The sequence below is a fragment of the Aotus nancymaae genome, unplaced genomic scaffold (genome assembly GCF_030222135.1).
Source record: "Aotus nancymaae isolate 86718 unplaced genomic scaffold, 86718_ANA_hifiasm-v0.15.2.pri h1tg000007l, whole genome shotgun sequence".
Taxonomy (NCBI): domain Eukaryota; kingdom Metazoa; phylum Chordata; class Mammalia; order Primates; family Aotidae; genus Aotus; species Aotus nancymaae.
Window position 1 is genome coordinate 48,666,642 of NW_026988418.1, and position 22,280 is coordinate 48,688,921.

Consider the following 22,280-nt stretch of genomic DNA (forward strand, 5'->3'; position numbering starts at 1 on the left):
TGTTCAATACAAAAAGAGCTCCAGTGTACAGTTCTGTACATTCAGGATCATCACTCATTGGCTTGGAGTATGCCTTGAAAAATCCGTAACATTTTTATATCATTTTACATCTTTTTGAAAACTAACTATCTTCTGCTTTCTATTAGACAAACTGACTCACTTTATTGCCCAGGCTGGAGTGCAGTGGCGTGATCTTGGATTACTACAACCTCTGCATCCCAGGTTCAAGAGATTCTTCTGACTCAGCCTCCCAAGTAACTGGGATTACAGGAGCCCATCACCATGCCTGGCTAAGTTTTGTGTTTTTAGTAGAGACAGAGTTTCACCATGTTGGCCAGGCTGGTCTCGAACTCCTCACATCAAGCAATCCACCCACTTTGGTCTCCCAAAGTGCTAGGATTACAGGCGTGAGCCACTGCGCCCGGCCAACAAACTGACCCCTCTTAAGCACCAAAATATAGTGCTATTAAACAACGTTGCATTATTCTTCATTTTCTTAAGTGAGAACAAAGCTATTCTATTATTGATAAACAAGAAGACACAAAGAAAAACTACTGTGAACACAGTTGGTCAGGAAATTTTTGGGATTCATAACAGTTAAAAGGATTTATTTTATTTTTCCAGGGGTGCAGATTGTTATTATATAAAGACTTGCACTGTCTCACTACTAATGTTGATTTTAGACATAATACTATGTGGGATGAAAGAAACTTCAATATTGGAATTATTTTAAATGAATAAGAATGGCAACTAAATGTTACCTCATTCATTTCTCTTTATTATTTATTTCCCATCTACTGCTTAAAAATTCTGAAATGACTGACTAGGCATATGTTAGCAGAAATGCTGGAATTGGATTCTTGAAATGAAATTATGGTATGATTTGAAGATAATTATAATAAATAATTCTAAACTGTCACAGTCCAATGGGAATACCATTCCTGTGTTTCATCAACATTTGAATAGATTATTGATTCCATATTTATAGAAATATAAATTTTCATTATATATACTAGAATTTTATGAATACAACTATATTTTAGTAAAATATAAAGTAAGCAAGTAAAAATATCCTTGTAGTACTTAACACATGGAAAAAATAAAATCAACTTAGAAAAACACATTAACAACAAATAATTATAGTTACATTCTTTTCTCTCAAATACTTTACTAAAGTTGATATTGAATAGCACAAATGGTATAGTATTTTCCCTTTATCTTTCTTCTTGCCCATGGTCTACTAAAAGAATTTTTGGCACACAAGAGAAAGAAGAAAAAGCTAAGATTTTTTTTACAAGCTACAAAATGGAAATTTTGCCTTCAAATAAGATAATAAGTACTCCTAACTGAAATTAAATATTAATTTATATAAATGTATCTTTTAAAGCAACATTTATAATTCTTTAATACTTTACCATCTAGCACAAATAAAAACATTAGAGCAGTCTACGGAGTGCTAGGCACATCAGAAGAAACAAAACCTTTATAAAAAGATGTAAAAAATTACCTTTTTCCCTGGACGACCTCTTTGACCTAGAATCCCCACAATTCCTTCAGGCCCCTAAAATATTCAATATAAAAAAGGAAATAAGTGGTTAAAGAAAAGATGAGATGAAGTATTTGAATACTTCTATCAGATAATCACTGGATTAGACAAGAAGTAAAATGAGGGTTACTTTTCACATTATTAGGTTTGTATAATCATTAAAAAGAGGTCACAATGACTTAGAGGTACAGCTGTTATTAGGTATAAAGTTCACACACACAAGCTGGCCAAGGCAGATAAAATTACACTGTTCATTATTCTAGGTGGAACATTACTTAGATTCACTATACCCATTTTAATTAGAAAGAATGGAATTAAAGTTAACTCATGCCTTCTATGTCACAGGCTGTAAAAAAATGATTAGAGAAATAAAAACATAAACCCAAATGCATCCATGTCAGCACTTCTATCAGCTACTGGAAGCTCAGCATCTTGTGGGAAGTACAGGACTGCTGCCTATCCGAGGAAGTCTCCACGCACATACTAAAGAAAGTACAGAGTATAAAATACATCTAGTACATGGTAAAGAAAAATTTCCGTATATCTAATATAGGGTCAAGGAAAATCTCAAAATCTCACTGGAGTAGAAAGTTAAAGAGATATTCTTTGATCTGTGAAAAAAAAAAGAAGGAAATACGGAGAGAAAAAGAAGGTAGTCATATAAAACTTAAAAATAATATTTTTATTTCAGTTTGTCCTTTGTTTGGCTAAAAGTAGTTCAAAAGTTTTCAATATACACTTTTTTCTTTTAGTAAAAAGTGGGTCACCATAAGAAGTTTCAGGTAAACAATGGTTAGGCTTAAGTGAGTTCCACAGTAAGCCAGGTTGCAAGTTCTAAAATGGTTATTAATCACAACATTCCCTGCATTTGCTGGAAATGAAAATGGAAATCTCAAATTTGTGTCCCAAAATCTTGGCAAATTGCAAAAATGATGTAGACAAGAAATAACTTGTGGTTTACCACTGTGCAGTGTAGGCTCTAGATAAATATTTGTTGAACGAATAAACAGATAGCTAAGGAAATGACTCATACACTATGCTCCTGAGCAAATGTTCTTCTAGTCTCAGAAAACCACTGAATTTAGAGGCCAAAGCTGTTGTGCTCTATTGCTGTAGTTATAGCTGCATCCAGAGGTAGAAATGATAGTTGCACTAGCCTGAGGATTTCTTTGAAGTTAATGAGGACTTTCAAAAAGAAGCTGATTAAACTTCATAGAGCTTAAAGATGTGAGCTTTTAAAAGTCAGACTGCTCCCATTTCATATTCTGGCTCTGGCACCTAACAGCTATGTGGCCATAGGTAGATTATTTAATTTGTAAAGGCCTCAGATTCCTATTAAATAAAAGAGGTATAAGAAAACTTTTACAAAGACTTACTAAGAGTAAATATCTTACTGCATGTAAAGTTTAGAAAGGAGTAATAAAGAGCTTAAAAATGTTAGTCGTTATTAGCCTCTGCTGTTTACTAAAAGTGTATTACACAATATTTAAGTACATGTAAAGATATTAAAAAGTACAACGAAAGCCCATTTACCTACCAACTACTTTAAGAAATAGAACCTATGTGTGTGTGTGTGTGTGTGTATGTATACATATATATAATTGAAGCCCCACATTAAACATATGCTATTCCAAACACATCACCCTTCGTCCCTACTAAAGGTGCAACCATTATCTCGAATTTTATTGTTCCCACACATTTCTTAATTATTTTACTCCATTTGCATCCCCAAGCAATATGTACTAATTTTGCATCTTTTAAAATTTTAAAAAAGCAGTATCATACTTTATGTGTTCTCCTGAAACTTCTTTTTTTTTTTTTTTTTTTGAGACGGAGTTTCGCTCTTGTTACCCAGGCTCGAGTGCAATGGCGCGATCTCGGCTCACCGCAACCTCCGCCTCCTGGGTTCAGGCAATTCTCCTGCCTCAGCCTCCTGAGTAGCTGGGATTACAGGCATGCGCCACCATGCCCAGCTAATTTTTTGTATTAGTAGAGACGGGGTTTCACCATGTTGACCAGGATGGTCTCGATCTCTTGACCTCGTGATCCACCCGCCTCAGCCTCCCAAAGTGCTGGGATTACAGGCGTGAGCCACCGCGCCCGGCCCTGAAACTTCTTTTTAACACATTTTGGTTTTGAAATTACTGTGTCTTTAATTCATTTTTTTTAAACTGCTACAGGATTCCATGTTATTATCAAACCACAACTTATTTATGCATTTTTCCCGTTGGTTAATGTTTTGGTGGCTTTCTTTTGCTATTACAGACAATGCTGGAATAAACACCCTGTACATGTCTCTATGTGTTCGTGTCAAGAGTTTTTATAGACTATGTACTAAAATTGAATTGCTGGGTTATAGGATATATACATCTTCAAGCATATCGGATGTTTGTCAAATTGTTCTCCAAAGTGTTCTGCCAATTTACATTCTCAATGGCAATGCTTAAGAGTTCCACTTACTCCTTATTTCTTATAATGCTTGATTGTATGAGACTTAAAATGGGTGCAGAATGATGTTATTAATCATTTCAATTTATATTATTGATTATGGAAAAATGAATAGATACTCATAAAGTTATTAGACATCTATATCTACATGTGAATTTCTGGTTCCTATCTTGTGCCCATTATTCTACTGGGCTGTCCTTATTGAGTTATATGGATGCATTCTTATACATACTTACATTTTGTTCATTCTATATATCACATATCTCTTTTCGCAGCCTGTATCTTATTTTCTCACCTTGTTTATTATGACTTTGGACTAACACATGTTTGCAATTTTAATGCAGTCAAAGTGATCATTTTTCTCTGTTTCTCTTTTAGTGTTTTGTCTTAAGAAATCTTTACTGCTTCCCCTTTCCTTATAAGATCATAAAATATTATCTTAAATGGTCTCCTAAAAGTTTTAATTTTTCAATTTTAACAGTTAAGCCTTTAATCAAATTGGAATTTAATTTTGTGGGGTATGTGTGTGTGCGTGCAAGTGTGCACTTGTGTGAGGGAGAGTATTTTTTTTTCCGTTTGGATAACCAGTTGTACCATTTATTAAATAGTTCATCATTTCATTATAGATCTGTAGTGCATAATAAATTTATCAAAAATCAAGTTTCAAAATATATCTGATTCTACCTTATCTTCAATTTCCATTGGTTTGTTTATTTGTGAATGAATATGCCACTAACTTAATTACTCTAGCTTCAATAATGAGTTATATCAGATAGGCCAAGTTTTTCCTCCCACCTCCTCCACAACCATCCCATCTCTGCACAACTTATTCTTTAAAATTGTCTTAATATTGGCCCTTTGATTTTCCACACATATTTTAAAAACACTTTTTATCAATCAAGTTTTATTAAAATCCCATCAGGATTTTGACTGAAATTATATTAACTGTATTGACTAATTTGGGGGAAGATTGATAATTTTATATTATTGAGTTTTCCTATCATGAATATAATTTTTACAAATATTTTGTTTAGATGTATTGCTAGGTACTTAATTTTGTGGCTAATTGTGTTGGAAATTGCATTTTAAAATATCTAATTGCTTGTTGCTGGTGAAAAAGAATGGAATCTATTTTTGTATATTACTTTTATTTATTTTAGAAACAGTGTCTTGAGATGTTGCCCAGGCAAGACTTGAACTCCTAGGACCAAGCAACCCACTCACCTCTGTCTCCAGTTACTGGAAGTATGGCACATGCCACAGAAACCAGAGTATTATTTTTTATTTTTTTCTGTCTAACTTTTATTTTAGGTTCAAGGCGTAAATGTGCAGGTTTGTTATGTGAGTAAATTATGTGTTATATGGACTTGGTGTACAGATAATTTTGTCACCTAGGTAAGCAGCATAATACTGAATAGGCAGTTTTTCAGTCTTCACCTTCCTCCCACCCTTCGCTCTCAAGTAGGCCCTGATGTTTATTGTTCCCTTCTTTGTGTCCATGCGTGCTCAAGGTTTAGCTCCAACTTATAAGTGAGAACATGTGGTATTTGGTTTTCTGTTTCTGCATTAATTTGCTTAGGATAATGGCTTCCAGCTGCAACCATGTTGCTGTTAAGGACATGATCTTGTTCTTTTTTATGACCGCATAGGATTCCATGGTGTATACATACCACATATTCTTCATCCAGTCCACTGTTGATGGAGATTTAGGTTGATCCCATGTCTTTGCTATTGTGAATGGTGCTGCAATGAACATAAACGTGCATGCGTCTTTACGGAAGAATAGGTCATATTCCTTTGGGTATGTACCCAGTAATAGGATTGCTGGGTTGAATGGCAGTTCTTTCTAAGTCCTTTGAGAAATCTCCAGACTATTTTCCACAGTGGCTGAGCTAACTCACATTCCCACAGGCAGTGTGTGTTTGCTTTTCTCTGCAACCTCACCAGTATCTGTTATGTTTTGACTTTTTAATAACAGCCACTTTGACTGGTGTGAGGTGGTATCTCATTGTGGTTTTGATTTGCATTTCCCTAATTAGCGACACTGAGCATTTTTTCATATACTTGATGGTCACATGTATGTCTTCTTCTGAGAAGTGTATGTTCAAGCCCTTTACCTATTTTTAATGGAGTTGTTTTTTGCTTATTGATTTAAGGTCCTTATAGATTCTGGATATTAGATCTTTGTTGGATGCATAATTTGCAAATATTTTCTCCTGTTCTTAGGTTGTCTGCTTACTCTTTTGATAGTTTTTTTGTGCTGTGCAGAAACTTTTTAGTTTAATTAGGTTCATTCGCCAAGTTTTGTTTTTGACGCAACAGCTTTTGGAGTCTTTGTCATGAAGTCTTTGCGAGGGCTGATGTCCAGAAGAGTATTCTCTAGGTTCTCCTCTAAGGTTTTTATAGTTTTAGGTTTTACATTTAAGTATTTAATCCATCTTAAAATGATTTTTGTACATGGTGAAAGGTATCTTCTGTAGCATGCGGCTAGCCAGTTATCCTAACACCATCTACTGACAAGCTAAACTTTCCCCATTGCTTGTTATTATTGCCTTTGTCAAAGATCAGTTAGTTGTAGTTGTGTGGCTTTATTTCTGGGTTCTCTAACCTGTTTCATTGGTCTGTCTAACTGTTTTCTGTATCAGTACAACGTTGTTTTAGTTACTGTAGTCTTGTAGTATAGTTTGAAGTCAGGTAGTATGATGCCTCCAGCTTTATTCTTTTTGCTTAGGATTGCTTTAGCCATTTGGACTCTTTTTTGGTTCCATAAGAATTTTAGAATGGCTTTTGCTAGTTCTGTGAAAAACGTTCTTGGTAATTTGATAGAAATGGCATTGAGTATCTAAATCGCTTTGGAAAGTATGGCCATTTTAACAATATTGATTCTTCCTATCCATGAGCATAGAATGTTTTTACATTTGTTTGTGCTGTCTCTGATTTCTTTCAGCAGTCTTCTAATTCTCATTGTAGAGATCTTTCACCTCCCTGGTTAACTGTATTCCTAGGTATATATATATATATTATATATTTTTTTTTTGAGACGAACTCTCACTCTGTCACCAGGCTAGAGTGCAGTGGCACAATCTCGGCTCACTGCAACCTCTGTCTCCTGGGTTCAAGCAATTCTCTTGCCTCAGCTGAGTAGCTGAGACTACAGGCACATGCCACCACACCCAGCTAATTTTTGTATTTTTAGTAGAGACGGGGTTTCACCTACCACGTTGGCCAGGATAGTTTCACTCTCCTGACCTTGCGATCTGTCCACCTTGGCCTCCCAAATATTCCTAGGTATTTTATTCTTTCCGTGGCTATTGTGAGTGGGATTAAATTCTTGATTTGTTTCTCAGCTGGGATGTTATTGGTGTATAGAAATGCTATTAATTTTTGTACATTGATTTTGTATTCTGAAATTTTGCTGAAGTTGTTTATCAGATCTAGGAGACTGTGAGCAGAGACTATGGGGTTTTCTAGGTACAGAATCATATAATCTGCAAAAAAAAGTTTGATTTCCTCTTTTCCTATGTAGATGGTTTTTCTTTCTCTTTTCTGATTGTTTTGACTGAGCGTTCCAGTACCATGTTGAATAGGAGTGGTAAGAGTTCCATTTCTCAAGGGGAATGCTTCCAGCTTTTGCCTATTAGATACAACGTTGGCTGTGGGTTTGTCATAGATGACTGTTATTATTTTGAGGTATGTACTTTCAAGGTCAAGTTTGTTGGGGGTTAACATGAAGGCATATTGAATTTTATCGAAAGCTTTTTCTGTACCTTTTGAGATAATCATGTGTTTTTTGTTTTTAGTTCTATTTATGTGATGAATCACATTTATTGATTTGCATATGTTGAACCAACCTTACATCCCAGGAATAAAGCCTACTTATTCGTGATAGACTCGCTTTTTGATGTGCTGCTAAATCGAGTTTGCTAGTATTTTGTTATAGATTTTTGCATCTATGTTCAACAGGGATATTGGCCTGAAGTCTTCTTTTTTTGTTGTGTATCAGAATGATGCTGGCCTCATACAATGAGTTAGGGAGGAATCCCTTCGACTCAGTTTTTCGGAATGGTTTCAGTAGGACTTGTACCAGCTCTTCTTTACATCTCCGTTAGAATTCAGCTGTCAATCTGTCTGGTCCTGGACTGTCTCTGATTGGTAGGTTTTTATATTACTGATTCAATTTCAGAATTCATTATTGGTCTGTTCAGGGTTTCAGTTTCTTTCTGGTTCAATCTTGGGAGGTTGTATATTTCCAGGAATTTATGAATTTCTTCTAGGTTTTCTAGTTTGTGTGCAGAGAGGTGTTCATAATAATCTTTGAGGGTTTTTTTGGTATTTCTGTGGCATTAATGATAATGTCCCCTTTGTCATTTCCAATTGTTTATTTGGATCATCTCCCCTTTTTTCTTTATTATTCTAGCTCGTGGTCTATAAATCTTTATTCTTTCAATAAATGAAGTTTTGGTTTTGTTGATCTTTTGTATGTTTTATTCTCATCTCCATTTTGTTCGGTTCAGCTCTGATTTTGGCTATTTCAGCTTTGGGGTTGTTTTGCTCCTGTTTTTCTAGTTCTTCTAGGTGTGATGTTATGCTGTTAATTAGATATTTTTCTAACTTTTTAATGTAGGTATTTAGTTCTTTAAACTTTCCTCTTAACACTGCTTTAGCTGTGTCCCCGAGATTCTGGTATGTTGTATCATTGTTTTCATTAGTTTCAAAGAATTCCTTGATTTCTGCCTTAATTTCATTGTTTACCCAAAAATCTTTCAGAAGCAGACTGATTCATTTACGTTTAACGGTATGGTTTTGAGAGACCTGTATTCTAAGGATTCCTCAGTTATATCACCTATTCTCACCGTATCACTGACCCTCTGATTACTCTACCTAATGACAGCTCTTTGCATTTCTATTAGGTATCTTAAACTTCATGGTCCAAAACCAAAGTCTCAAAATCCCTCTTCCTATCCCTAAACTGCTTTCCTCCTACTCTTCCCCACCTTCACTGTAATGAGGCAATAATTTGAAAAAGAGCAAAATGGTTTTCTTTCTTGCCTCTTGGAATATGAGGACTTTGCCTATTCAGCCTCAGGTGTCTGTATGCCCAAAGGCCGAATGCCTTAAAAGAAGATGTTCCTATTTTTCTTGTTTCCAACTTCTCACATTTCACAAGTTGAGTCTGGAACACCTAGCACACAAAGCTGTCCTTTGACAGAGAAGACACTTTCCATGTATTACTATAAGGCTTTTACTTGATGATAGAAGGATGAGGATATGACATAGGGAGAGTAAAGAGAAGCAGAGAGGTTTTTGTTTGTTTGTTTTGGCTACAAGAGAATGTGGGAAGGCAAAGGAGGAGAGAGAGAGACATATTTTCCCTTTTTTGAGTTTTGTCAGAGAGAGATCTTTGTTCCCAACTACTGTTTTGGAATTTGGAAAGGTATCTTATATAGATATCACCTGGTGTGTAGCCCTATCAATATGGTTACTCAACAAAGTCAAAATGAGGAAGAGCATACAGTTAAATTTTCCTGAGCTACTCTTCAATTCCTATATGATGTAGATGGCAACTCAAAAACAGGCCGGGCGCGGTGGCTCAAGCCTGTAATCCCAGCACTTTGGGAGGCCGAGGCGGGTGAATCACAAGGTCAAGAGATCGAGACCATCCTGGTCAACATGGTGAAACCTCGTCTCTACTAACACAAAAAATTAGCTGGGCATGGTGGCGCGTGCCTGTAATCCCAGCTACTCAGGAGGCTGAGGCAGGAGAATTGCCTGAACCCAGGAGGCGGAGGTTGCGGTGAGCCGAGATCGCGCCATTGCACTCCAGCCTGGGTAACGAGCGAAACTCCGTTGCAAAAAAACAAACAAACAAACAAAAAAAAAAACAGCTGGTGAATTCGTGGCAGGGATGGGATGATCACTGCTCTAGGAATATGCAGCTGTACAATAAGGGCTGAGAAGCAGGTTTCCTTGACTAGAACTGAATAAGAACTACAGCGGACCTCAAAGAGATCTATAGCAATTAGTGGGACCTGACGTGAGGCCAGTTCAGCAAGGGAATCCTCTTCTCCAAAAAAAAAAAAAGAAAATTACTAGATTCAAACATCATCACCAGAAACCAGCAGGGTAGGTAGTGAGGGAAGATTACCATGTCCAATAAGCACAAACAACACCTGCATCAATATCCAGAGCATCCTCATCCTTGCCATCACAAGACACACAGAATCAATTGTTGGAAAGGAGTAAAAGAGAGAGGTCAAGGATTGATACGTTTGTGAGACTAAGCATCTTGATAGGCTGTGCACCTGAAGAAACGACCTTATATGATTAGAGTAAGTTTAAGCATTCAACTAAAAGATTTTAAATTTTCTTTTTGCCTGCTGCCATTTCCCCTGCCCCCACTGCATTCCACCAATCAGTAAGTAGGAGCTTGTGAGGAAAACCAGATGAGCCAGAAATAAAGCAGTTATATATTTGTACATCTCAAAGTACAAATCTGTCGCTCTGTTACTCATTTAATGACATGATCATCCACTCAGTTGCCTAGGCTAAAATAGCGTTTATTATTTATTACTTTATCCCATCTTCTCAAAATCTAAACCAGGAGCAAATTCAGTCAGCTATGCCTCTAAAATATGTGTTGAATCTGATCATTATTCACTTATACTGTGTTTTCTCATATTCCAAGCCACCATCATTTTTCATCTAGACTACTGCCAAAGCTTTCTAAGTAATTTGGTCCACTTTTACCCACCATAATTCTCTTCTTCACAATAGCCCAAATAATCACTAACCATTTTAATCACACCCTTCTCCCTAGTCAAAACATTCCAAATGACCGTGCATTGCAATGAGAACAATCGCCAAACCTCTTATCATGGTCTGTAATACCTTACAATCTGGCTCCTACATTTCTCTGGCATCATGTTTTCCAATTATTTACTATACTCCAGATATAGGGATTTTTTCCATTTTTTTTCTTTTCTCTTTTTAAAAATAGATCAAGACCCCTTCTGTCTTAGGGTCTTTGCATTAGATATTTCCTCTACTTAGAAATCTCTTTTCCTGAGATAATCACGTAGCTGGCTTTCTCCATGCTTAGGTGTCTGGCTCAATGCAGTGTCAGATAGTACTTCTGTGACCACCCCAAGTAGGCAGCCCCTTTACCTAGTCACTCCACATCCCAACAACATATTTTCTTTTTTCTCTCTTTCTTTCTTTTCTTCTCTTTTCTCTTCTTTCCCTTTCTTTCCTTCCTTCCCTTCCCCTTCCTTCCTTCCTCTATTTTTCTTTCTCTTTTCTCTCTTCTTTCTCCTTTTTCTCTATTTCTTTCCCTTTATTTCTCTTCTTTCCTTCCTTCCTTTTTCTTTCCCTCCCTCCCTCTCCCTCCCTCCATCCCTCCCTCCTCCTTCCTTCCTTTCCTCCCTTCCTTCCACCCATCCATCCATCCATCCATCTTTCTCTGTGATCAGGGCTTACTGCAGCCCTGATCTCCCAGTAGTCTAAAGCAGATCTTCCAACCCCAGCCTCTCAAGTGGCAGGGATCACAGGTGTAAGCCACCATACCAGCAAAATTTTAAAAAATTTTGGTAGATATAAGAGTCTCTTTATGTTGCTCAGGCTGGTCTTGAACTCCAGGGTTTAAGTGATCCTCCTGTCTCAGCTTTCCAAAGTGCTGGGATAATAGGCACCCAATATGGGTGTGAATATATTAAATTCACTGCACCCAATCTTTTGTTTCCTTCACAGCACTTATCACTACCAAAATTACATTCATGCTTACATTGTCTTCCCACATTAGAATATAAATTCTGATAAATTTCATCATGACAGCATGAACCGTGACTGTTTTGTTCACCACTGTAACATTAACATCCATAACTGTGTCTGGCTTAATAAACATTTAATGAATGAATAAATGAATGACAGAATGTATGCCTAAATATGAAAATAATTAACCCTAATTAGACAGTAAGCTAATCTATTAGGTATTCACTAGTAAGAAAATAACATTTTAAAGAACAGGCACTAAATATTGAAAGTAAAACCAAAGTTTGTGAGTAAAAGGTAAAGTATAGTGGGAGATTTTTTCTAATATTTTTTAGCTTCTAGGGAACAATGCATATGAATCTATTAGGAATTTTTGCACAGTAAATTTCTACACATATTTAAAGAACCCATTATGTGTTGCCTTATTCTATATTGTATTTTCTTGTTATTATAATCAGAAAGGTCTCCCCTGACTATTTGTTCACTATTTTTCTCTTCAAGGATATGTTGTTATTATAGTTTTTTGGGGGGATGTAAATATTTACTGCTAGTAGGTTGGTTTATTTTAGTGCTTTTCCTGAAATTCATAAGTAATATTTTGCTCCAAAATGTTGGCTTTTAAAAGTTAACATTGCCCACTGCAACCCATCTGTGTATCTAGAGGCTTGCAGGGCATATAGGAAAAATAACAACTTTTTTTTTTTACAATGTAGGATTTATTCAATAATTATAGAAATAAGAACACTATTTTTTTTTTGGTGTGTGTCTATAGTCCTAGCTACTTGGGAGGCTGAGGCAGAAGAATTCCTTAAGCCCAGGAGTTTAAGTCTAGCCTGGGCAACCTAGCAAGAACCCCATCCCTTTAAAAAATGCTATTTTATACAATTTGAATATGTCATTTATCTATGTCCTGTTAATTGAGAATAGTCAGCTTGCTGTTGCTTACTGATAAAACAGAGGAACCAGTTGGGACTCCCTATTATAGACTTTGTGAAAGTAGCTGTTTTGTCTCAGAAGTATCACATTATATCTGTTTTTTAAAACAGCTTTACTGAGGAATAATTTACACTTACATATGTGACAGCCACATGATACATATATATTCATACATGATATCCACATATCATGTACATGAATTATGTGCCCATTTAATGTGCACAATTCAATGATTTTAATGTATTCACATAGTCATGCAACTATTACCAAAATCAATTTTAGAACATTTTCATCACTCCCCCCAAAAATCTCATAATCATAAGAAGTCATTCCCCATTTCTTCCTAACCCCTCTAGCCCTAGGCAATCACTAATCCACTTTCTGTATGTATAGGTTCGCCCATTTAGGACATTTCATATAAAAGTAAAACACGTGGTTTCTTGTGAATTGCTTCTTTCATTTAGCATAATGTTTTCAACGTTTATCAATGTTGTACTATGTACTTATACACCATTCCTTTTTATTGTCAAACAATATTTAACATGTTATTTATTAATTCATCAGATGTTGCCCATTTGGGTTTCTACTTTTTAGCTATTATAAACCATGTGCTGTGAAAATTCATGTACAAGTTTTTGTTTGAATGCAACTCTCTTGGACATATATACCTAGAAATGGAACTGCTGGGTCATAAGGTAAGTCCATGTTTGACATTTTGTGGAAATGCCAAACTGGTTTACAAAGAAACTGCAGGTTTTATATCTTATCAGCAATGTATAAGGGTTCCAATTTCTCTATATCCTCATGAACACTAACTATCCTAGTAGGTATGAAGTGGTATCTCATTGCAGTTTTGATTTGCATTTTTCTGATATTTGCAATGATATTGAGCATCTTTTCATGTACTTATTAGCCATTTTTGTATCTTCTTTGGAGTGATTTAAGTCTGTCCATTTTTCATTTATGTTAATTATCTTATTATCAGACTGTTAATATCTTCTGGATACAAGTCCTTTATCATATATGATATTTTCAAGTATTGCTCCCATTATGTGAGTTGACCTTTTACTTTCTTGATTACGTCCTTTGAATCAAAAAATTTTAATTTTAATGAAGTTCAATTTATCTTAGAAGATGTATGCCTATGTTTTCTTCTAAGACTTTTACAGTTTTAGCTTTTACATTTAGGCCTATGACTCATTTTGAGTTCATTTTTTTTCTGTAGTACAAGGAAGGGTTCAACTTTATTCTTTTGCATGTGGCTATCCAGTTGTTCCAGCACTATTTGGTGAAAAGACAATTCTTTCTCTCATTGAATTGTCTTGGCATACGATGTGCTTTCCTAAATGAAATTTATTTTGTTCTTTTCCTGTAATTTGTTTCATTTCTTGAGATAGACAATAACACTAACCACACTTTGAATAAAACTCAAATTTCTTATCATGGCTTAAAAAGTCCTTCATGATCTACTCCCTACCTATTTCTTCAAGCTCATCTCAAACAACTTTTCACTATTTATTATGCTGCAGCTGTAAGAGCTTTCATTTAGTTTTCTAAAAATACTTAGCTCATTCTCACCTCTCTATCTCAGCCCTTGCTGCTTTATCTATCTTGAAGGATCCTCCCACAGTTCTTTGCATGATAGGCTCCTTTTTATTCTTTAGGTCTCAATGTAATTGTCCCCTATCCAGAGAAGACTTCTCTCACTACCCTAGCTGAAATATGTTCTCTAACTAGTTGGCTTTTCAACTCATAATAAGTTATTCTCTTTTATTACTACATTTATTTTCATTATTGCATTATCACAATCTGCAATGATTTTTTTTTTTTTTTTGAGACAGAGTCTTGCTTTGTCACCAGGCGCCAGGCTGGAGTGCAGTGGCACAATCTGGGCTCACTGCAACCTCCACCTCTCGGGTTCAAGCAATTCTCCTGCCTCAGCCTCCTGAGTAGCTGGGACTACAGGCATGCGCCACCACGCCCAGCTAATTTTTGTATTTTAGTAGAGACGTTGTTTCACCATGTTGGCCAGGATGGTCTCGATCTATTGACCTCGTGATCTGCCCACCTAGGCCTCCCGAAGTACTAGGATTACAGGCATTGCAATGATCTTTTAATCTGTCAGTCTTCTTCATTAGATTATAACATCTGAGGATCAGGAAACTTGGTAGTCTTGTTCCCCACTGTATCCTCAATGTTTAGTAGAGTTCTTGGCTCATAGAAGGTACTCAAAAACTTCATGAAATTCATGAATGAACAAAAACATTTTATAAAATCACAGTCTGTAAGGCTGAATAAAAATTTAGAAAGTCTAAGATAACACTTTTTAAAAAGCCATGGAATTTTTACTTCCAAAGAAAATCTAGGTTAAAAAGACATACAAGGTTCTTTCCTGACTGATATAGGAATAGAAAAAACAGGGCCCTGCTAACTTAGCATCCCTCCTGACACAACCGTCTCGGGAAGTTCTGCATAGCTCCAACCCCTTTATTTTGTATCATGTGTGAATATATAAACCAAAGAACGACTCACTCAACAATGTACAGTGGGATATCAGGGACACAGTGGTCAGTGCAGGGCTTGCTATTTGTGTTGCTTTATAATGTATGTTACAAAATGGTATTAGGCTGTTCAGAATAAACAAGCCTAACACCAGAGTCACAGAAACCATTCAGATGATAAAGATCTAGATAATCATTTACTCCATGATGTCACTTAATGCCATTAACCCGACTGATTGTTTCCAAGGAAACTGTTAGAAATAAGAGACAGGTATATCTTATCATTCTTTTCTAACTATTGATATTCTTCTCATCTTATGACTTCACTTTTAGGATCTTATTTAAAAACCTTATTTGAGAAGGGCACTTTATTTCATTTTATCTTCTCTCAAGATAGTCACCTCTACCTAATATCACACCACCTTAAACAGACAGTAAAAACTACATTTCAATAAATCCAACCAGATTTTGTCCTAAACATATAAAACAGGACAATTTCATTTGGATACATCCAATTTAGGAGTTCATGGTCACACATCTGTTCAGATCTTAGATAACACAGTGGTAGATTTTTTAGCATAGATAACAGACTATAAGTCAGGCAGATGTTTCTTTTCAGATGCTTCCCAATTCTTTTCTCACACAGAGTTATGTATTTAGGCAACTGAACATTTTAGCAGAAGATTCAAGCATAAAATATACATTTTTTTTTTCTGTTTAAAGAACTCTAACTCCTGGATTTAGAATTCATACTGATGCTTCCCTTGCTTTATTTTTCAATCCAGATCTCATTCCTCAATCTTCTAGGAGGTAAGATCTTTTCTTTTCTTGAAAAAAAAAAAAGGTTTTATTTCTTTTTCTTACTCTCTTTCTTGTTTGTTTTGTATGAATCCAAGGTAGCATCTTTGTGACACTGCCTAAGGAAGAATTTTTAAAGTGCAAAAATAAATCCAGCATCAGGCTGTCTGATTAAGCAATAGTTCCTTGGATCGCAAAACTCTTTTGAAAAAATATGCCATGGTATTTTTATTGTGTTTATAAGCTGAAACCCATTTAAAATTCCAAAGAGAACAACAAAAAGAATAAAAAACACACACATGTGGTGTGACTAAAAAAAGGCACCAAAGATGTGTACAAGGCATGATTTTTCCTGGGAAACACTATGAAGCAGAAGAAACCTGTGTCCATCATTTTTCCATGCCTTGTTTTGAGCCCCTTTTTCATCACTGCTCTGCCCGTCACCAGCTGTCATACTGTAGCAGCCCTCTTTGGGATTCCTTGCTGTGTTAGCCTACGGTATATGTTCAGACCTTCCCTTTTCTTAGTTCTGTTTTTTTCCCTTCCTATGAACTCTTAGGATTCTGCTAGGGAACTATGCCAGTTGATATTTTAAAAATACATGCTAAAGTATGCATAACTGTTGATGGTTTTTTAACATAAAAACAAATTTGACAAGAGTTATCAGGAAGATAATCACACGTTCTTGGCATTTGCTACTTGGCTTCTCTGTGGGTCCAGACCTGATGCTAATGGAAGAAGGATGAGTCTTCTAACAAAGATGAAAATTATTGAGAACTCTAGAAAGGCAAAATATATGGCCAAAGCTGGTTACCACATGGGCAAGGGAGGCTTAGAGATACAAGGTCAGAAAATAAAGAAATTATAAAGAAATTTCTTTATCACCCAGGTGTAGTAGCTCACGTCTATAATCCCAGCACTTTGGGATGCCAAAGCGGAGGGAACACTTGAATTCAGGAGTTTGAGACCAGCCTGGACAATATGGTGAAACTCCATCTCTACTAAAAATACAAAAATTAGGTGGGTGTGGTGGTGGGTACCTGTAAGCCCAGCTACTTGGGAGGCTGAGGTAGGAGAATCACTTGAACTCGGGAGGCAGAGGTTGCAGTGAGCCAAGATCATGCCACTGCACTCCAGCCTGGGTGACAGAGTGAGACTCTGTGTAAAAAAAATTCTTTATTAATAATTTATTTATTATTTTAAAGCAGTGCCATCTGCTATATTATCTTGTACAAATCTCTTAGCTTTTTCTAAGTTTTTTTCCCAGTTGTAAAATAGGGAATAATAACATCTATAGGCTCTTGGGAGGATTCTATGACAATATATAAGTGAAATTACGTTGTTTAGTGTTTGGACTAATGATGTTTAAGATAATTTTGGGGGCTAAGCATGGTAATTTCACCACTTTGGACAAAGCAGGTGGTTCACTTGAGGTCAGGAGTTTAAGACCAGCCTGGCCAACATGTAAAACCCTGTCTCTACTAAAAATATAAAAATTAGCTGGGTGTGGTGGCATGCACCTGTAGTCCCAGCTACTCGGGAGGCTGAGGCAGGAGAATCACTTGAACCCAGGAGGCGGAGGTTGCAGTGAACTCGGATCACGCCGTTGCACTCCAGACTGAGCAACAGAGTGAGACTCCATCTCAAAAAAAAAAAAAAAAAAAAAGGAAGATAATTTTTGGGAGGACTTCTAAATATTTTGTATTTGCTGTGGTGGAACACCCACCACAGTTCTCCAGGACTGAGAGGGCCGGATAGAGAAGAAATGGGCACCTACTACAATAAAACTGAAGAGAAAAAAGATTCCATTTGCCAGTGCTCAAAAATATCTTATACTTCTGGTTTATCTTCATTCTTCAAATGTTATTTTGCTATAATTTTGGGGTAGATGTGTTATAACATTAGTTTAATTGCTGCTAAAGAAATTATAGTCATTGATAAATGTGAATGGTTAAGACAGGTAGTTTGTGTTTCATTTATGATATTTGTTGTATTCTTCCAGATAGAGCTTTCGTATTAGTCTTGCAAACCTAACTGAGCTCACTGGGGCAGGGCCCATTCAGTGATCTGCAGGTTAGAAACCAGAGGAAAAGAGAAGGACAGAAAAAAAGCTGAAAATTATAAACTCTGTAAACCGCTACTTTGTCTTCCAGTCTACCCGTATGATCAGTTTACTCATAATTAGTTCCTCAGTCTTTACTGAGCCCCCATGTGGAAATACTGGTGCACAGAGTATTGTGGTTTATGGAAAGGAGTAAAGACAGAGCATCTGGTTTTGAAGAGCTCTGTTTCCTCCTGGAGAAAAGACCCATATGCTTAAATGTTGCAATCTTTAAAAGGCAGAATAAAACTGCCAGAGTCCAGAGGAAAGAGAAAGCATTTTCTGGTAGCATCAAAAGGCAAGACTTCCAAGATAGGAGAGTATCTCCAAAGTCATGAACATTTAGAGAAGTAAAGATAACTTTGAGGAGAATCCATGTTTAAAGATAGGATACAAGAAAAAGTGAACAGTCAAATGAAACAGCAGAATGACCAGAGAGGCTATATCTGGAAGAACATAACAAATATAAATTAAGCATTTAAGCAAAAAAGATGCTATCTTTCTCTCTCTCTCTCTCCCCCCACCCTCTCTATTTTGAGACGGAGTCTCACGCTGTCTCCCAGGCTGGAGTGCAGTGGCAAGATCTTGGTTCACTGCAACCTCTGCCTTCCAGGTTCAAGCAATTCTGCCTCAGCCTTCCAAGTAGCTGTGATTACAGGTGCACACCATGGTGCCTGGCTAATTTTCGTATTTATAGTGAAGCGGGGTTTTCATCATGTTGGCCAGGCTGGTCTCAAACTCCTGACCTCAGGTGATCCGCCTGCCTTGGCTTCCCAAAGTGCTGAGATTACAGGTGTGAGCCATCTTGCTCAGCTGCAAATCTCATTATTTATTCACATCTTCCATTTGCCGTGAGGTAAGAGAATTTGTTCAATATGATGTTTAGAATTTCCCTTAAAGTAATACCAAAATTTAGGATCAGATATGATAGCTCATATTATGCTTGCAAAGAATTTCTTGTTTCATCCTTAGGATATTATTCTACAATCATAATGTCAGTTATGTGAATAAAGATCCAAAATATTTAATAAAACTAAGTTTGAGACAACATAAAAGATTGCTTTATAAATATTTTATGACAAAAGTTCCGTGGCTTATGGAAAAAGTATCTTTCCTCTTTGAATCTTAGGAGGGCTGATAATCAGTTCTTGACTTGTCCTCTCAAGCCACAGTTCCACATATACAATTACCCACTGGATATATAAGGAGGTCAGAGTGTGTGTACGTGTGTGCATGTGTGCACATACAGGCAGTGAGTTCACTTAGTATTTGAAAGTGAACACAGCAGTACTTACCGGAAGGCCCATTTGGCCTGATCTACCCAAGGGCCCTATAATTCCTGGTAAGCCCATCTCTCCTTTTTCTCCATCCTCTCCAGGAATTCCCCTTCCTCCTGGAACTCCCTGTAATGCAATAAAAATTTTTTTATAAAGGAATGCAGTGAAATAATTATGCTACACAATAAGCAGGTTTTTGTTTGGCACACAAAAATAATGATGTCTAATATTTTAAAGATTTTACCAAACATCTATTTTATATATAATGTTAAAAGTATAACTTACCTTTAACCCATCTTTTCCTTGGAGACCTTCTTCTCCAGGAGCTCCTGGCTCACCCTATTTTGTAGCAGAAACAGTATAATTAAATTTTTTTTGCTATATAATTCATCTTATTTTATTTTTAGCCTGTAGCATGTATGGAAAATAGCAAATTTGTGTTCATTTATTTCTACTACTTTATTTCTAAAGAGAATTTGACAGTATAATGAGTATGATTTAGCTTGCCTTGGATAGCTCTGAAGATGATTTCATGATTCAGAGTATCATAAATTCAAATATAAAATGATCCCAGAATATTAATAAATTTTAGATAATTAAAGGTGATATATATCCATTTGGTAGCTCTGGAACTTTATACAGCTAGACTTGTGTTTCTGAGTTCAAGAAATGTAAATACTGCATGTCATAAAGTTATAGTGCTTTGCTGTATTGAATTTACATAGGTTAATATAACTTGATTCAGTTATGACCACTCTACCAGATTTTTAGAGTTTCCATATTTTCTCCCTTTCAGTAGAGAGGTAAAGAGGTAAAGATTAATGTTCTGGTACATTAATTAGTTGTTTTTTAGATATGGAACTTGCAGAAATGTAGAGCCATTCTTGAAGCTATTAAGGTAAGACTGGCTCTCTTGATACTGAAATTATTTAAAAGTAAATTAATTAGCGCTTATTTATAGTTGCTCCATCTTTACTGTCACTGACATTTCTATTATCCTCACCTCCCAATCACCCATCCCACACACACAAAAAAGAAAGGAAAAAGGAAAAAGCCAGATACAAAACTTATCTCCCTACTTTGCCTTTTAGTGAACAAATGTCTCTTAAAATTATCTTAGGAAAAAACTCCTTACCACAGCTCAAAATAAAGCCTGTCTCTATTAGCATAACTTCTCAAAGCTATCTAATTGCAATAATTTACAATTATGTCCTTGCATCTTGTTAGCTTTGCATGATCATAAGTTTTTTTTTCGTTTTTTATTTTTCTTATTTTTTATTTAAAAAATTTTTTCTTCACCTAACCAGTGTGCTAAAAGGTTTGGTTTTTTTTAGACCAAATTAAATCTGTAAGTTAGACTTCAATCTTTTATCTGTCTTGTTAGGTCAGGAACCATCCTGAGAGTTGATCACTGGTATTTATTAATTTCTTCTTAATGAGAACATTAGTGACAATTACTGTGACCCCGCATTTTTGGCAAGGGTTCTACAGAGTATACCTGATTTTGAGAAAAGGAGATATGAGGTTAAGACTAAATGCTACTGAATTAGAATAGGGACAAGGTTTGGCATGCAGCATTTGAAATTATGAAATAAAACCAAACATTTTCTATAATGTATCAGAAAGGGTTATTCTGCTATTTATTAAAGTGCTTAGACTAATAAGTTTTGAGTCTCTGAAAGAAGCGAGTTAGTGTATTAAAAAGGTTTCCAAAGGGCACTCACCCGTAACCCTGGTTCCCCAGTTCCTCCAACACTGCCTGCAATTCCAACATCTCCCTGAATAAACAAAGGGAAAGATTAAGCTCTTTTCTACTAAGACTGCATGTCTAATTATGGAGGGCATGTCATAAGGCAGGGGTCCCCAGTGCCTAAGCTGTAGAGGATACCTGTCCAAGGCCTGTTAAGAACTGTGCTACACAACAGGAGGTGAGCAGCTGGTGAGCCAGCACTACCGTCTGAGCTCCACCTCCTGTCAGATTGGTGGCAGCATTAGATTCTCATAGGAGCACAAACCCTATTATGAACTGTGCATTTGAGGGATCTGGGTTGCTCATTCCTTATAAGAATCTAATGCCTGATGATCCGAGGTGGGACAGTTTCATCCCCAAACAATCCCCTGCTCCACCACGGTCTGTGGAAAAACTGTCTTCCACGAAACTGTTCCCTGGTGCCAAATAGGTTGGGGACTGCTGTCATAAGGAATAGGAGTTCCAAAACACTTCCTGTTTTTATCTGGGGGCTCCCACCTGCTTTCAAATTGGCAAATGTAGGGGATTCAAAGGTGACAAATGTTGGGGATTCAATAGTGAAAGTTTAGAGACTCTCCTTTATTTTTTAGAAGGTTACCTTTGCACCTGGCTCGCCTTGCAGACCAGACTCTCCCTCAATGCCTGGAGGTCCCTACAAGAGAATAATTTGACACATTACAAAGGCAATAACAATCTCCTAAGAAGATGATGGTAACACTGAACTCAAGGGTGAGCTATCTGTGTTCAAAAGGGCATAATTGCTGTCCCTTTATAAACTTCATAGCATAAGAACAGATAGTTTCTGACACCCTTTAACAGTTCAAATGTCAAAACAACTTAAGATTAAGAATTTTAAGACCTGTTTCTTCTAATCCTTTCTCTCATTCTTTAAACCTCATTCAAAGGGATTTGTTCCTCCTCTCCCTTTCTGTTGTGCCTTTAGGAATCCACTTCCTTAAAAAAATTCATTTTTTCTTATTGGTTTCATAAAAAATACGCAAATAAGATATTTTTTCATATTATAACACACACACACACACACACACACACACACACACACACACACACACTCTGAGCTTCTTTTCCAGCCTTCTTTCATGGTGGGTTCATTTTTGTTGGGAAGCCTTCAGTTTTCTTTACTTTGAGAACATATAAC

At 36.3% G+C, this 22,280-nt stretch overlaps 1 protein-coding gene across 1 annotated transcript in view; it reads right to left on the reverse strand.

The window, feature by feature from the left end:
- Window positions 1-22,280, reverse strand: part of COL24A1 (collagen type XXIV alpha 1 chain) — a 390,193-nt gene that overhangs the window by 107,956 nt on the left and 259,957 nt on the right. Inside the window, exons 34-38 of the mRNA XM_064372593.1 lie at window positions 21,723-21,776; window positions 21,099-21,152; window positions 19,660-19,713; window positions 19,393-19,500; window positions 1,508-1,561 (exon numbers count right to left, since the gene is read on the reverse strand). Of these exons, the coding sequence (XP_064228663.1) occupies window positions 1,508-1,561; window positions 19,393-19,500; window positions 19,660-19,713; window positions 21,099-21,152; window positions 21,723-21,776 (324 nt within the window). The remainder of the gene's footprint in view (window positions 1-1,507; window positions 1,562-19,392; window positions 19,501-19,659; window positions 19,714-21,098; window positions 21,153-21,722; window positions 21,777-22,280) is intronic.